Here is a 12734-nt window from a genome sequence, read left to right as displayed (position 1 = left end):
CCACACTCAAGAGGAGGATTTCACAAGGGTGTGATCTACTATGACACAGGGATCATTGCTATCTTAGAAGCTACTACTAAAAGCAACAAAATAATTTTTATGATGTTTTACATCCCTCAGTTTATATTAATATAAATACTTAACAGTTGGTTTATATTTACATTTGCTCACTAGGAACTGTTTATTTCTCCTTTTCTTACTGTTCAACAAAATACTTAAAAATCAATTATATATTTCCTTTTTTTTTTTCTCCTGCTCTCCACTTGAGTGTTTGGTGCTCCTCTTTGTGACTTGAAAGTATTAACTCCTGCTTCTTCTACAGTCTTCCATGAATGGTCCCAGAAATGCAGAGTAGCTTGGTAGTCTAAAATGGAAAATAGTATTTGGTTAAAATAACCAAATAAGATTTTTTTCCCTCAGGACCCAGACTCATATTCTTAACTTACTCATTTTCACTCTTTTCTCCCCTAATCTCATTTGGTTAGCTGTTTTATTATTTCTACTTTGCAAGAATTCATAGTAGTTACATTATTTTTGGTTTACTTGTTATGACTTTTGACTCCTCTGTCTTTATTTCTTAATTTATTTTAATTGGCTAGATTTATTGTTAAATAGTTTATCATCTGACCTTCTGATCTCATGCTGTATTCAGTACATTGGTAAGTAGAACCAGAGTATGGGGCGTTCCCTTTAGCTTGTCAAGTTGCATTTTCTTCTCCACTGCTTTCTCTACCTGGATTTTTGCATACTTTCAGACTTTTTTTTTCTTCCCCTTTATTTTGTTTCCCCTTTCTTAAATACTCATAGCCCTCCAGGTTTGACATAGGCTTTTCTGATCACGTTTTACATATGCTGTTTGTGCCTTGCTGTATATTTCTCTAGCTTTGGTTACCAAGGATATCAGTGGTTTTCAGTCTAGGGTGTTTTTACAGTTTAGATAGGGAACCTCTTTAAAGTGGAAATTCTTGAGCACCATTCTCAGAGATTCTGATTTCTCCTCTCTTTCTCCCAAATCTGGGTTAAGTGGTCTAGTCCATAGCATTTATCATAGCTCTTGTTATTGTTTGTTTAGTTATCTTTCTTGCTTGCTGGACTCTATAAGTTTTATAAGTATAGAAATCTGGTCTGTGTCCACCAGTGTGTTCCTAGCAGCTCGCATGGTGTCTGGCTGTAGTTGGCATTTAATAAATATTCATTGAATCATCGAAGAGTCTGTGCTCTTTACTGGCCACATATTTTGCTGAACACTGAAGAAGTTCATCAGGAAACAATTAGATAGCTAACAACCATATGAATTTTTTGTTTTGTTTTTGAAAACCAGAAGAATTTTATGTCCTTACTATAAATTCTGGAAAATAACTCAATGATTTTGACTTCTGTTAATTAACATTTTGGCATATACAGGTGTACCTTGGAGATATTGTAGGTTTGGTTCTAGACCACCGTAGTAAATAATCAAAATATAGCAAGTCACACAAATTTTTTGGTTTACTAGTGCATATAAAAGTTGTATTTACACTATACTGTAGTCTATTAAGTGTGAAATAGCATTATGCTTACAATAATTATACATAGTTTAAAAAATACTTTACTGCTAAAAAATGCTAACCATCATCTGAGCCTTCAGCAAGTCATAATCTTTTTGCAGTATTAACGTCAAAGATCACTGATCACAGATCATCTTAACAAATATGATAATAATGAAAAATTTTGAAAATTTATGCAAAATACCAAAATGTGGCACAGAATCACAAAGTGAGGAGGATGAAAAATGGCCTTGATAGACTTGCTTGATATAGGGTTGCCACAGACCTTCAGTTTGTAAAAAATGCAGTGTCTGCAGTATAAAAAATGCAATATCTGTGAAGCACAATGAAGTAAAGCACGGTAAAACAAGGTATGCCTGTATTCTTCCAGACTCTTGTTAAGGAATATCAGTGGTGAGAATTGAATCATATCATATGTACGCTTTTGTAACCTGTTGTTATTTTTAGTTTAATTGAATCAGATAGTACGTAGAAGCTTTTATTTCTTCCCCTGAAACTGAATTATTTTCTTAGTGTATATCCATCAATTAATCCCCTCTAGGTCAGTGTGTGACCATGTCTGATAAAAGAATTCAACAAGGAAAACAGCTACCTGTTAACTACCTTTCTATCTCCACAGCTCAGACAGTAATGAAACCTGGCAAGAGATTTATTTTCTATAAAAAGGTTTCTTTGACTCATCTCTGCTCACATAGTGGCTTTTCCTTTATTAATGCTGTGTGGCTTTTAAATTGCATAGTATTTTTCTTCTTTATCTGCTTATTTTCATAATTAGATTATAAGCATCCTGAGGACAGTTCTGTAACATACTCATTAAGAAAAATTTATTGAGTAGCACTGTTACGTATTGTGGGGTATATAAGGCAGATTCTGTTCCTAAGTGACCATAATCCAGTTGTGAGAAAAGGCTGGAACACATGAAACAACAGTAAAGGCAGCATGTCTCACACAGTACTTTGTACAGTTTTATGTACACATATACACACTAGGTCTTGAATCCTGCTCATTAACAAGAAGTTAGCATTTTATTTTGGTTCATTCTACGTAAATTTATTATGTACTTGCTATATGCCAGGCACTGTACCTCAAGGAAACAAAAAGAATATACTCTTTAGTTCTGAGCCTTCACCAAAGTGGATGGTTCAATGCTTTATACATGGTAGGCAATCAATAAAAATTACTCATCAGAGAATGATCCTGGAGTTTAATTTCTTCTATCCCTAAGGATTCTAAACTCTAGAAGTAATACTCTTCTCTTACTAAGTTTCCAAAAAATATTTGGCCTCCAGAGATATAGATTTAACTTACTACTTTATATATCTTTGTCAGTAAAGAAGATACCAGCTGTGTAATGAGTAGATATAGCGCATGTTTTAATCTTTGAATAATTGTGGTTTCCAGTTTTTGGCATTCTCATTCAAATACTTAGTATGTATTGGGTTAAGTATGAATATTTAAGCAGTACATAGATTATATTCAGCCCTCTTCCATATTCAAAGATTCAGCCAACCAAGGATTGAAAATATTCCCACTCCCCCCCATTCCAGAAAGTTCCAAAATGTTGAAGTTGTGGCATACTGGCAACTATTTACATAGCATTTACATTGCACTTAAGACTATTAATGTAGCATTTACATTTGTTATAGGTATGATAAGTAATCTAGAGATAATTTAAGTTTACATACATAAGTTTACATACATGTACATAGGTTATGACACATACTACCCCATTTTATATAAGGGACTTGAGCATCCACAGATTTTGATATTTGTGGGGGGGATCCTGGAACCAGTCCCTCATGGATACCAATTGATGACTGTACTTTTCTCCTAGAAACTTTCTTTTTTGGGGGAGGGGATGGTTCAAAAATGGTTTTTTAGTTTTTTTTAATAGTCTCTTTGCCTTGTCCAGTTCATTTAATCCACAAATATATATTGAATCTTCTCCTTGTCAGACATCGTGTCTCTTATGGTTCTCTCTAGGATGCTATATATACGTAAGTCTATATTTTTCTTAATATGAATGAAGAATTTCCCATGCTCTGTCTGTTGTGTATAATCTATGTTTTGAATATATTTTTCTAATCATTTAATCTTTTCAATGTGTGATTTATTATAATACCAGATTTTAATTTTTATGTCTAGATTTCCTGTCTGCTTATATTATAAGAGAGCAGAAAGGCCAAAAAAAAAGTCTAAACTTACATGCAATGCTGAACTTGTTACTTGTTTTTGTAATTAAATTTAATAGATGATCTAAGATTATACATGCTCATATATTTGCCCGTCTCAGTACAAGACTAAGGTATTTATTATTTAGTATAGAAGTACTGACTGGAGTTCATTGTTTTTCTTGTATAAACATTTATAATTCCTCCTTTGATATGTCCAAATTCAGTTTTTGCGTGCTAAATTTTATTATTTAGCATATGGATTATATATTGACATAAATATAATAGCACCCACTATTTGACACGTACAAGTCTAAGTGCTTTATATATTAATTCATTTAATCTTCATAGTAAATTTTTGAGGTAGGTACTATTATTATCCTCATTTTCCAGAGGAAACTGTAGCACAGAGGATGTTACATAATTGACCTAATGACAACCAGCGTACTGGCAGAACTGGATTAATCCCAGACAGTCTGGCTCTAGAGTCTGTACTTTTAACAAAACCACTTTCATGAAAAGGAATATAAAAGTGCTAGAATTTATTTCAAATGCTACTAATTTTGTAATTTTGGTTTTACTTAATTGAATTACGTAGTTGCTGAACACGTTTGTTTTTATCTCTTCTAGGAATGAAATTTAATGATTTTTCAACCTCCGCATGCCCCACCCAAAATCTGTCTTTAAGCCATGGAGTTTATCTTCTTGGAGCCAACTTTGTGCAGCCCTTTATAATTCAGTTCTTTGTTATTGGACTTTTCAACTTTTCGCTTAGAAGTGTGAGGAACAAAGGTTTTCCTTGAGCTAACTTGCTGAGAAAAATAACTAGACCTCCTTTTCAATAAAAAGAGATGTTTTATATACTTGAACTGGTTTGTTGAATTAGGTTATAGCTCAAATTGACAAAGCTGCCCTTACCTGGAATTAAATGACAGAAGTGTCTTTACACAAGCATTTATTATTGGTAATTACTCAGGATATATAATCAAGAAAAGCTTGAGATAAACCATATCAGATAAGATTCTGGAAGTATATTTGAGTCATTCTGTTTCTTTCCATATATGGCTTAATAAACTGACCATATTTAGTCAAATATTTAAAGTCAGCAAGTGTTGTATCTCTTATGTGCTGCATGTGTTAGCTTTTAATTCTCTTAGCAACAATATTTTTATGGGCTTGGCTGTCAGTTTCTTCTGTATGCTTTGTAAATGTCCAATGAATACTTTGAGCAATTTACACCACAAACTTGAGATTCATTTGTAATATATATTTTATGACAATTTTTTAGCATTCAATTTATATTAAAACATTTCAAAACCTTATTATATTTATGAACAAATAAAGGAATGAACAGATTTAATATTAACTGCTTTAGATATTTTGGTTGATGTTTCTTACATTATACTGGCTTAAAACTAAAGATTTAAATCAAAATCAGCAATGTTTCATTTATTGGGAAATAACTATTCCTATATGTTAATTTTTTAAAAGAGCCAGAGCAGTCACCTTCTTAAAATGGAGAAACTTTAAAAAATTAACCATTTATTCTGAGACCGTTTTATCTTGAATGTCAAAGAATTACCCGTAAGATCACAAATAAGACTCTGTTCTGCATCTTGCCTACCTTTATCCTCCCCGAATGTGACTGCATCTTCATACACCATGAAGTGCTTGTCACTTGTTTGTACATTAAGCCTGAGTAGGGTGTAGAGTCCCCTCCAGGAAATACTCCCTGACTACCACCATTCTTCCTTAGTTCTCCTTTTCTTAGCTTCCACAATGAGCAGTGTAGAGCACTGTAACTCTGTTTATCATATTCCTTTTGATATAATTATCTACTTGTGTATTTATCTTCTGTACTCTATTGTGACCTTCCTCAGAACCCTCTCTTTAGCTGACTGAATAAAATACTATAAATGTCTTTGTCTTCCAAGAAGAATATACTGATCATAATTTAATCTTAACCTTTCTTTTACTGTTTTCATAGAAATCACTTCTCTAGCATTCTCTCTGTGAGTGATTTCAGGTCCCCTTATTTTAATTATTACCTTAATGCAGATAATTCCCAAATTGATATTTTCATCCCACATTTGTTTTCAAAGCTTTAGATCAGCATATCCAGTTGGCCACTGGATGATGTACATGGTTAGGTTGGTTTCTTCTCCCACCTGCTTTTCGAACCTGTGGTATTTATTTTCATGAACAGCATCTCCCTGTACCTCACCCTTCATACCCAGTCTTTAGTTAAGCCTTAGACACTTTCTCCTAAATTTCTCTTACTATCCATTCTGAGTAACTGCTATTGCTCAGTTCAGGCTCTTTCCTCTTCACTCTGCTTCCAGTAATCTTTCTGAAATACTGATCTGATCATGTCACCTCTCTGCTTTATAAACTCTGAAGAGCTTTTTCAAACATCATCTTCTTGAAATTCTACATTGTTTTCTCCTACTCCCTCCTACTGCTGAATTGAACCACTATTACTGATGGGAGTGTAGCAGGTTTCCTTAATGAGTAGGAGTAGAAAGTAGGTTGAAAACCACCTATAATATCAAATCCAGTCATCTGTGCATTATGTTCAGATCTTTTACCTGCCGTATATTCAGACTTTTTACCACCCAGCCTTATTCTGTTCTATAACTTACAGGTACTGTAATACCACTGGATGACTTACTGTTTGGTTACTCCATACATTTAAAAAATCGTAGTGCATTTGCTCAAACTAGAAGTTCCTTCTAGTTGAATTGCTAATTGAACAACTCCTATGTAATCTTCAAAACCTTGCTCAAATGTATATTCCTTAATGAGACCTAAATGAACTGTCTTAATCACAAGATCTCTTTATGTTCCCAGAAATATTTTAGTACTTTCCACCCACTGCTATTATGCCCTTATATAATCATTGTTGTTTTATGGATTAGCCTCTTATATTAACATGATCTTTCCCCTTTCCTGTGTTCCTAGGGCCTTGGCATATATAAATATGAAGAGTAGCTAAAGGAATTAAGGATATTTAGCCTATAAAAGAATATGTGAGACTCCTTGGGAGAAAAAAAGAAAAAATCCTCATAATACTGAAAGATTACCAGTTGAAAGAGAGATTCCATTTGGTATGTGGAGCTTCAGGAGGCAGGAGGTAGTAATTACAGGAAGACATTTTAGCATATACAGTTTAGAGAAAGATGAGTAAAGTGTTTTATACTGAAGGTAATATGTACTAGGCTTTCAATACATGGTAGCCTGTTATTTTTCCTTTTTAAATTGAGGTATAATTTACATACAATAAAGTACACAGCATACAATTCAATGAATTTTTACATATACATATGCCTATTTAAAAATCAGAAAGCTAGAGAAGACTTCCAGTCTTTCAGAAAGCTCCCTCATGCTCCTCCCATCATTTCCCTACAAATTTAACCATGATTCTGAGCTTTATAACCAAAGGTTAGTTTTACCTGGAAGTTTACAGTTTGTATCCTTTGTGTCTGCCTTTTTTCACTCACTTATATGTCTGGGAGGATTATCCTGTTGTTTAAGGTAGCAGTAGTTCGGTTTTTTGTTTGTTTGTTTGTGCTTTTTTCATTGATATACAGGATTCTGTTACGTGAATAGATTCTCCCCACATACACATACATTCCACCCCATTTATTTATCAATACTGCATATAACTTTAGTAGATACTGTCAAATGGTTTTCTGAAGAAGTTATATGAATTTTACACTTTTGTTACAAGCGATTTTGTTTCTCCATATTGTAATACAACAGATTTAATATTTTTCATTCAAGTCTTATGTTTTCTTTTTATGTAAACACTGCCTATTCATTGTAAACATTTTAAAAATAAAGGAAATTTTAAAGAATAAAAATTATTCATAGTCTTATAACCAATGACAATAACTATTAACCTTTAGTAGATATCCTTCTGGTCTTTTTGTGTACATCTTTTTTAGTAAAATTGAAATTATATTAGGCAAACTTCTTTGCATCCTTTTTCAAAAACTTACTATGGTATGAGCATTTCCCATATCCCTTTATAATCATTTCTTATTTGACATTTTTCTCCATTTTTAAAAAATAATGATCATATTTGTATTAAAAGATTTATCACTTATATTTTTATATTGATGATAAAGATCGGAATACTGTTTTGGTGCCTATTGGAATTAAAAGAGATTGAGAACGAAGGAGAATAGAATTTAAACAATATCTTTTCTCAAGGAAAATTAATGATTAAACTTCTAAATAGGTCTAATATTATTTCGAGTCACTGTGTGTCATTAGCTATCTCAAATAACATTTTATAAACCACTTCCTAATCAGTAGAATTTTGTTGTTTCTTCTCATGTTATTAGATTGCTATGGTTCTTCAATCTCTTTTACCCTTTCTTTAACCACTGCTTCTTGAAAAACAGTTCTTTTCCCAAGTAGTATATACTTAAAGTTTATATGAATGTTACTTATATGTTCATTTACCATCTGCTGTGTGTAAAGTACTGTTCTGGACACTTTGGAATCTTGCCATCAGATTGCTTATAGCTTGTTCCAAAGGGAAGAATCATGGATATATAAAAATGTTAAACATTTTAGGGAATTTTAGAGGTACATGACCCACCACTTGAAAGATAAAGACACCAAAGCCCAAAAAGGTTAAGTTACTTGTCCACAACTACAGCATTTGTATCAGAGCCAGCATAGAACGTGCAGCCAAAGCAGTGATTCCTTGTGAGTGTTCTTCCACCTTAGATATGAAGTACTTTGTCCTTAGTGCTTTTCTTGACACCAACTTTTGTCATTTTTCCCCCTAGGAAAATGCTACCAAAAGCATTTCCATTTGCTTCTCTGATAGGTAAAGAAAATTTGTTTTATTTATACAACAAACACTTATTAAGTACCTAGAATGTATGATACCCTATTGCAGAGACTGCAAATAGATGACAAAGAGTTGATGAAATAGGAACATCTGTGGAAATGGTATTAAGTGTGGAAAGAACTTATTTTTGGAATCTGAATATCTGTGATAGAATCTTAGCTCTCATTTCCTGTCTCTGGCTTATTCAAGCTAATTATTAATCTCTGAATCTTAGCTTTCTTGTTCACTTACTCATTTATTGAAATTCTACCACATTTAAAGACCTGTATAGGGTGCTGGGGAGACAGGAAAATTCCCATCCTTATGAGGGAATTTGTGAGGATAACGTATACAAATCAGTAAAATAGATAAAGCACCAATCATACTACCTGGCACAAAGTAAGCATTCAGAAAGTTCTCTTATGTACTGTAGGCTGCAATTCTCAAATTTGTTCACCTCAGGACCCCTTTATACTCTTAAAACTTAAGAAGGATCTCAAAGAGCTTTTGTTTCTGTGGGTTGTACATGTTAATATTTATAATAGCAGAGGTTAAAACAGAGCACCTTACATATTTATTAATTCATTTTTAAATTAAAGCAACACTTTACCCATGTTAAATAAATAACATTTCTTAATTAAATAATTCGTTTACTCTTGAAAGCTTGAGTTTATCATTAGCAGCAGATACTGTTAGCTGTTTTGACAGACTGACTTTTGTTCATTTTCAAGAAAATTTCTTTCAGAATCCAAGTTAGACTAACTATAGTTTGTCATTTAAGTAAAAATGATATTGCATGGGAAAAGTGACTAGGTCAGCCTGCAAATAAATCGCACAGATGCTTTTCTTCAGGGCAGTCATTATACTTGGAAGAAATGCTTTATGTATACTTCCTGTTTTGTTCCACAGAATATTTAAAAGATGTATATTCAAGAGTCAAAATTTAATAAAATTTATAGTTTGTACTGCATTGTCACGGACATTCATAAGTAAAGGTAGCTTTTAAAAAAGTGCAAATGCATAGTGATGAATACAGTGACAGTTGGGGGGAGGTTATTTGTTTGTTTTTGCCACTGCCTTGATTTGTGCTAAGGCACAAGCAGATTTACTACATTACTAATGCTTTTGTACCCTCAAGTGCACATGTCAACACAGTGAAAAGGGGAAGTATCATCTTAGTATTATTTTAAAATAGTTTTGACCTTGTCAGTTCCCTGAAAGGGTTCCTTCTCCCTGGACATAACCGCATTTTGGGAACCACTGCTACAGAGGTTATTATTAGGTCTTAATTATAATGTTTTGATTCTTTTCATGTTAGTACATACTTGTTTTTCTCATGGAGTTGGCATAAAAATTCTGGTCACATACAGTATTATTATATGTGTATCTAAAGCAAGGTCTCTTGCAATTTAATTAGTACCACTGGCCTGTTTGATAGTAGTTCAATCAGAATAGCTGCAGACTACCTTATAGAGAATATTTGTTATAAAAGCTGCAAAATAGGGGTTTTATTCTATTGCTGTATTATTGGGAGTATTGATTCATATTTTTTCTAATTATGCTTTCTGTTTTGTTTTTAGGCTTGCATTGATGACAATGTTGATATGGTGAAGTTTCTGGTAGAAAATGGAGCAAATATTAATCAACCTGATAATGAAGGCTGGATACCACTACATGCAGCTGCTTCCTGTGGATATCTTGATATTGCAGAGTAAGCTAGTTCTATGTTTACTTTTATCCAAATACTATTTTAGAGATGTGATATTTTATAGAGACTGTTATAGATAAATGAATGAATTCTTATATTACCTTAATTCATGAAAATTCTTCTTCCCAGGAACCACTCTTTCTCCATCCCCATCTCCTTTTTCCTTTGAGTACATGTAAAGCATTGTCAAATAATTCAAGATTAATATTTAGCAGTCTAGTCTATCTCTATGTAATCATGAATTGTTGGGAAAAATTAACAATAATTCTGAATTAGATTACTAAAGAGAGAATATGATACCTAATTCTCCAATTATTCAATATATTTATGCTTGCTTAGTTTTTATTAAGATTGTTTTCTAAAAATATATTTTTTAGAAAAATATAGTGAGAAATAGTTACTGTATTCTTAACTGTCTTTAATAGATGGTTATTTTTCGAGAAAATCTGATTCTTCAGACATTTAACAAGGAAGTATAGATATCCTGACAATTCATTAAATTATTTTATTTTTCTTGTTATTATGCATCCAACACCATAAACACTTTTATTGTCTATTTGCTCAAATCAAAGCTTATAAACTAATAAGTATTGAATATGGTAGCCCTACTCTGTGCATCTCTCTTAGTAAGTCTTCATAGTTTTATTTCTTTGTACATGTCACCATCCCCATCCCCATCCCGACCCCCATGTGTATTAAAGATACAACACACCAATTTAAAGCAGAGGTAATGTTTGGTGAGATGAAAAGTGCCCTGGGAATCAACAGGTCTGAGTCACTTGGGTTTTATTACTGACTGTAACACCAACTGCACTACGTCATTTGGTAATTTGTTTCCTCTTTCTGGGCTTTGATTTCTTTATGTGTAAAATAAAGTCTTTTTGCTATTGCAAAACAATAGTAGTTGTTCGTAATTTTTAATCATGGTTCTCAAGTTCTTTAATCCTTTCTGTTCTCTTCATGCTCAACAAAGGACTTGGATCTCTTCTTCATAGAAAAAAGTAGCTAATGTGCATTTATCTTCAGCTGTCCGTAAATGTTTGGCACTTAGGCTCTGGAGTCAACTAATGTAGATTATGAAGGCTCCCTCAACCACTCTCAAGGGGTATGACCTTGGGCAAGTTGCTTAACTTTTACAATCTTCCGTTTTCTCTTCTATAGAATGGGAATAATATTTCCTAGATTTATTGTGAGGGTTAACTGAGGTAACCCACCAAGCATAGTAACTGGCACATAGGAAATACTCAGTATATATTAACTTTTGACCATTACTTTGTTGATCTTTTCTGGGAAAATGAAAACCTAACTTCTTTCTTCAGATTTAGTTTAGTCCTTCCGTTTGCTATTTTTAATTCATACTTCTGAGTTTGAAAAGACAGTTATAACTGTCCTGAATAATTTCCTCTTATAGACTTGATTCATAACCCATTGTATCAGTTGAGATGATTTTAACTTCTAGTAACAGTATCAAACTTAAAATGACCCAAAGAGTTAGAGCACTTGTGTACAATAATACATAGTTCATAGGAAGGACATTGAGGTTTATTAAGCTGCTCGGTGATGTCATCAAGGGCTTGGGGGTCTTTCAGTTTGTTTTTTCTTTTTCTACCTTTCCCAAAATACGGACTATATTCTTAGCCTTGTCCCCTGCCAGTCACAAGAGGGTTGCCACAACTTCCTAATTGTGTTTTTACATATGCACATCCAAGAGTAAAATAAAGTGAGTGGGGAGTGGGAAATATCTTCTCCACATTCTGTGTATGTCACAGCGGGGAACCTTTCCTAGGGAGCCCTCTGACTGGACTGCAGCAGGTGTCCCCTTCAGGGACTTAACTTTGGCCTGGGCTTGGTCATTGGCCCATGTCCATGCTGAGAGTAACAAGTATCTGGCATGCCATATTCAGTTTTTTTTTTTAATGCCAAGAAATAAGTGTAGGGAGGGGTAGGCAGTCTGCTGCAGGTGTTAACATTTTCAATAAAGTAATTACAACTTTTCTTTACTTTTGGAAGGTTGGATATGGAATATGTGTTTCATAAGACTTGTACAAACAAAAGTGACCTGTTTTGACCAAGGCTGACTAGAGTTTTGCTGATCTCACTACCTTTGTATAGACAGTTAAATTTATGGCTGTGGTGTAACTGAAGTACAGTTGACCCTTGAACAATACAGATTTGAACTGCGTGGTCCACTTACACATGGAGTTTTTCAGTAGTAAACACTGCAGTGTACATGATCTGCAGTTGGTTGCATCCATGGATATGGAATCCAGAATACCAAGGAACCATGGATACAGAGGTCCCGTGTGTGTGGAGGGCTGGCTCTAAGTTATGTGTGGATTTTCACCTACGGGGAAAGTCAGCACCCCTCACCTTGACGTTGTTCAAGGGTCAGCTGTATTTAAATTCATAGTTTTTTTAAACAAAATGAAATTTAGAATATGATAACTTTTCCTTTTTTGCTC

At 33.4% G+C, this 12734-nt stretch overlaps 1 protein-coding gene across 7 annotated transcripts in view; it reads left to right on the top strand.

The window, feature by feature from the left end:
• Window positions 1-12734, top strand: part of PPP1R12A (protein phosphatase 1 regulatory subunit 12A) — a 129318-nt gene that overhangs the window by 33728 nt on the left and 82856 nt on the right. For all 7 annotated transcript variants that reach the window (XM_064491559.1, XM_010975105.3, XM_064491560.1 and 4 more), the window contains exon 2: window positions 10145-10275. In XM_064491559.1, coding sequence (XP_064347629.1) covers window positions 10145-10275 — 131 coding nt within the window. The remainder of the gene's footprint in view (window positions 1-10144; window positions 10276-12734) is intronic.

The sequence above is a fragment of the Camelus dromedarius genome, chromosome 11 (assembly GCF_036321535.1).
Source record: "Camelus dromedarius isolate mCamDro1 chromosome 11, mCamDro1.pat, whole genome shotgun sequence".
Classification (NCBI taxonomy): Eukaryota; Metazoa; Chordata; class Mammalia; order Artiodactyla; family Camelidae; genus Camelus; species Camelus dromedarius.
The sequence above is the reverse complement of the archived record's forward strand: the minus strand, read 5'-3'. Positions and strand labels throughout refer to the sequence as shown.